We start from the raw sequence: 4,686 nt of genomic DNA on the forward strand, positions 1-4,686 counted from the left end.
TCACACACATCAGGGACAGGCCTGGTGCTTGCACCCACAGCAGGGACCACCCCACACAGACCTGGGCTGAAGAGGCCCTGGGTCACTTCGGGATCCAAGTTGAAGAGGAATCCTCTGTCCTTCAGACCCAGCAGGAAAGGGAAACAGCCCCTGTCCAGCCCCTAGACTCCCAGGGGAGGCCGGGAGTGGGCACACGCATCTCCTAGCAGAACAAACAGCAGAGACCGAGGGCTGTGGGCACCACGTCACTTTATTTCTTTGGTTTTCCAGTTCCACTCTCAGACAATGCCCCTCTCTCCCTTCTGACCATCATAAGGTTCTTTGAAGATGGGGCTCAGAGAACAGCTCAGAGGGAAGGGCGGCGGGGGGGTTGGGCCCCCAGAGGCAGGCAGTCTGGCAGAAGCGTGCAGGGTCTACACGGAGCAGCCAAGTACCAGCAAGCTGAGGCGAGAGGCTCCCGCATCTCCTTATCACACTCCCCTCGCTCCCCCTCGTCAGCATCTGCCCGAAGGCTCCGCAGGGCGTGAGATTCCTCGTGTTCCTTTGGAAAACCTGAGTGAGTTGGGTGCCAACACCCCAAAGGAACTGCAGAGGTAGATAGTGCCCCGGGGTGCAACGGTGGGCCTTGCTCTCACACCCCTTTTATCTCTAGGAAAAGCTGAAAGCAGCCTCAGCTAAGCCAGCCCCCTCCAGCCCCCTCCACACAGGTCCACCAGCTGGAGGGCCCAGCTTCAATGGGAAAAGAAAAAAGAAAAAACCTAAAGTCAAGGCACAAGCATCAAAAGGAAGCAAACGGTTGAGAGCATCACTGGTGGGAAGCTTGGGCAGGAGGGCTGGACTGCCGGCCCTCCGCTCCCGGGCCAGGGAGCAGGACGGATGCAGCCGTGGGTTTGGACTCAGCACCACCGCGGGGACCGGGCCCAGGGCCCCCTGGCCGAGCCAAGCGAGGCGGCAATGCGGGCCCCTGGCCTCTTTGCACAGGCTCCCCCTGTCCCTCCTGTCCCCGCGCCAGCTGCCGGTCAGCGGCGGGCGAGCCGTCGACCAGGGTGAGGCCCTCGTAGAGTGCGCGCTTCCACATGTAGTAGGTGGAGCGGGCCGTGAGCGGGAAGAGGGCGCTGAACTCCTTGTACGAGGGGAAGCTCTGGGACTCGAAGCGCTTCTGCAGGAACAGCTTGGCCTCGGCCTTGAACCTGGGGCTGGTCAGCATGTCCATCACCAGCCCCTGCCCCTCCCCGCCCCTGGCCGCGGCTGCGGAGCTGGAAGGAGACCCACTGCGGGGGTGGCCCTGGGCCAGCATCCCGTCTTGCACGGGGACGCCCTCTCTGGAAGGCCTTCTCTGAGTCTGCCCAGGATCCTCTCCCAGACTTGACGTCCCCTGAGGGGCGGCCATGGCTGGGGCCGGGGTCCCACTCCCGGCGGCCTCTTTCTCTCTCTTCTCAGCCTCCTGCACCCCTTCTCGGCTGGAGGGGGGAGCCTGCTGCTGCTGCTGGAGTTTAGACCTGGGTCTGGGCCAGCCGGGGACAAGACTCCTCCAGAACCAGAAGGAGGACGGCGACAGGCCCGGGTACCGAAGGCGGAAGCGGCAGAAGGGGAGGTGCCCGCTCAGCACCTGCTTGCGGGCCGCCTTGCGCTGGCGCCGCTGCCAACGGTACAGGGGCATCCTCGGGGGCGGAAGCTGCTGGGGCGCGCGGGGCCCCTCATCCCGCGCTTTCTCCGCTCCTTCTGCCGCCTCACCCTTCCAGGAGGGTTGCTGGGGGTCTTCTCCCACCAACGCAGGCTGGGGAGTCCGGGTCCCCAAGAGGGCGGGCGGCGGCTTGAGGTCGGGGTTCCTCCGGAGGGCCTTGCGGCGCCAGTTGTAGTAGGTGGAGCGGGAGATGCCGGGGAACCTGCACTTGAAGCAGCGGTAGGGCTCCAGCGTGTTCAGGGAGATGCAGTGCTCCAGGTACAGCTTGGCCCGCTGCATCAAGACCATCCCGGGGGTGGCCAGGGCCTGCGAGGAGCCCCCGGGAACCCCCGCGGCAGCAGCGACGGCAGCGGCAGCGCCCGGCTCCTCGGGCAGCTTCTCCAGGGCCTCCCCGGGGAGCGTCTCCACCGGGGCGGGCAGGGCGGGACAGGCCCCGGAGCTGCCCAGCAGCTCGTGCTTCCAGGCGTAGTAGGTGGAGCGCGAGATCTCGGGGAAGCGCTGCAGGAACTGTTGCAGGGGCACCAGGCCGCCGCCGCGGCGGAAGCTGTCCTGCAGGAAGTGCTTGGCCGAGAAGCGCGCGGCCACGCGCTGCCGGTGCTCCTGCGACTGGCGGCGCCAGCGGTAGAAGGTGCTCTTGGTGACGCTGGCGCGCTCGCACAGGTGCGAGTAGCTGAGGCCGGGCGCCCGGTTCAGCAGCTCCAGGGTCTTGGCGGGCGCCGAGAGCGGGCCGGCGCCCTCCGCCTCCACCTCCTCCAGCCCCACCACGGGCGCGAAGTACTGGTGGCGGAAGAGGTGGCCGCCCACCGGCTGGCCGGCCCACATGATGTGCAGCGTGGCGGGCACGTGGTCGCAGCGGCGCGGCCGGATGACGCGGTTGAAGTAGGGCCGGATCTTGAGGTTGCGCATGGGGTAGATGGAGTAGATGTTACGCTGCAGCACGGACGCCAGCGCGTACAGGTGCCACACGTTGGAGAAGCTGCTGGGGAAGCACGTGGCCTTGACGTCCGCGTCGAAGATGGCCTCCAGCGTGGCCGGGGGCAGGCTGGTCATCTCCGGGGACTCCTCGGAGCACAGCGAGTAGCGCACGGCCTGCAGCATCACCTTGGAGTCGATCATGCCCTGCAGGTAGTAGTGGCGGTGCAGCAGCATCTCCACCACGGTGCGCGCCCGCAGCTCCAGGCTCAGCCCCGCGTCCCCCCACAGCAGCAGGCTGGCCGCCTCAAACAGCAGGCTGCCCTGGCCCTGGCACACCAGCGGCAGCATGTTCCGGGGCGCGTCGTTGGGGTACAGGCTCAGCGCCACCGAGTCCACCTCCAGCCTCTGCGGGCAGGGGCCGCCCTCCCGCGACGTGGGGAGGGCAAAGGTAGAAAGGACCTGCTTGGCCTCCAGGGCGGCCCCCACCAGCCCCTCCAGGCCCTGGGACTCCACGGCCTCCTGCAGCTCCTGAAGGACATGCTGCACCAGCTGCTCCTGGGATGTCATCCTGCAGGCAGAGGGCAGAGGGCAGAGGTCAGGCCTAGGTAGGTGCCCAAGTGATGCCCAGCAATGATGCCTGGTCCACCCCACTACCTTCTGCCCTCATCCATCCCGGAACACATCCTTCAGGGTCACGGCTACTTGCTCCACGGGGCAATACCGAAACTGGCTCTGAAACCTGACCTTGAAGACTGGCTGGGGCCAATCATTTAACCTCTCTAAGCTTCTGGTTCCTTTCCTATGAAAGGGAGAGAGAAGCCCAAACGGCTGGAGTGTATGCTTTTCATGCAGGAAGGCCTTGGTTCAAACCCCAGCCCTGTATGTTTTCCAGAGCACTGAACAAGGGGTACTCCCTTAGTACCACTGGGTGTGGCGGCCCCCTCTAAAAGAAAGGAGATACTGGGGCTGGAAAGATAGTGCAGGGTCTACAGCATTTTCCTTGCATGCGGCCAACCCTAGTTCGAACCCTGGCATCCCGGGGTCCCGCAAGCACAGCCGAGTTTGATTCCCGAGTGCAGAGCCAGGAGTAACCCCTGAGCATCACCAGATATGACCCAAGGAATACAATTAATTAAAGGAAAGATAGTACAGTGGGTAAAGGGCTTGCCTTGAGACTTTTGCAGGGGGTCTACAGATTAAAGTATTTATTTCCATAACACTAATAATGATTTGACTTTGTCATTATATTAACACTTAAGTAAAATATAACGTACCACAGTACCTTAGCATGTATCTAACTCCCAAAAGTTAGAATGTTCTATCAGATATTCAATTTATCTAATAAAAGTTTTTTTTTTTAAAGTGAGCCATCAGAAAAAAAAAAGAGAAAAATAAATATATAAAGTGAGCCATCAGGGATATGACTTAGTGGAAGAATGAATGTCTGGGGCTGGAGCGATAGCACAGCGGGTAGGAGGGCGTTTGCCTTGCACGTGGCCGACCCGGGTTCGAGTCCCAGCATCCCATATGGTCCCCTGAGCACCGCCAGGTGTAATTCCTGAGTGCCGAGTCAGGAGTGACCCCTGTGCAACGCTGGGTGTAACCTGAAAAGCAAACCCCCCCCCCAAAAAAAAAGAATGAATGTCTTGCATGTGTGAGGCCCAAAGTTCAATCCCTTGCATAAAAGAGAGAAGTCGCAGCCGGAAAGATAGTACAAGGAGTAAGGTGCTTGCTGTGCACACGCCAACCCAGGTTTGCTCCCCGGCATCCTACCTAATCGCCAGAGCATGCCAGGAGTAGTTTCCCATGATCCCCTAAGCATTGCCAGGAGTAATCCCCAAAACAAACCCCCCAAAAAAGGGAAAGAAATAGGAGGCTAGAGAGACTACAGTGGATAAGGCGCTTGCTTTGCACACGGTCACCCCAGGTTTGATCCCAGCATCTCCTGTGGTCCCAAAACCCCATGAGGAATAACTGAGTGCAAAGCCAAGAGTAACCCAAGCTTCACTGGGTACGGCCCAAAAACTCTGTTGTGTGTGTATGTGTGAGAGAGAGAGAGAATAAAAGGGGAGCCAGAGCTGGAGCGA

At 61.2% G+C, this 4,686-nt stretch overlaps 1 protein-coding gene across 1 annotated transcript; it reads right to left on the bottom strand.

The window, feature by feature from the left end:
* Positions 1-805: 805 nt before the first annotated feature.
* VRTN (vertebrae development associated) lies at positions 806-3,166 on the bottom strand. The gene has a single exon (XM_004612394.2). The coding sequence runs from the start codon at positions 3,164-3,166 to the stop codon at positions 806-808; it is 2,361 nt and encodes a 786-aa protein (XP_004612451.2).
* Positions 3,167-4,686: the final 1,520 nt, after the last annotated feature.

The sequence above is a fragment of the Sorex araneus genome, chromosome 3, assembly GCF_027595985.1.
Source record: "Sorex araneus isolate mSorAra2 chromosome 3, mSorAra2.pri, whole genome shotgun sequence".
Taxonomy (NCBI): Eukaryota; Metazoa; Chordata; class Mammalia; order Eulipotyphla; family Soricidae; genus Sorex; species Sorex araneus.

Bases quoted from the DNA above. Each gene is read 5' to 3' on its own strand.
- VRTN (XM_004612394.2), bottom strand. From the start codon at position 3,166: ATGACATCCCAGGAGCAGCTGGTGCAGCATGTCCTTCAGGAGCTGCAG.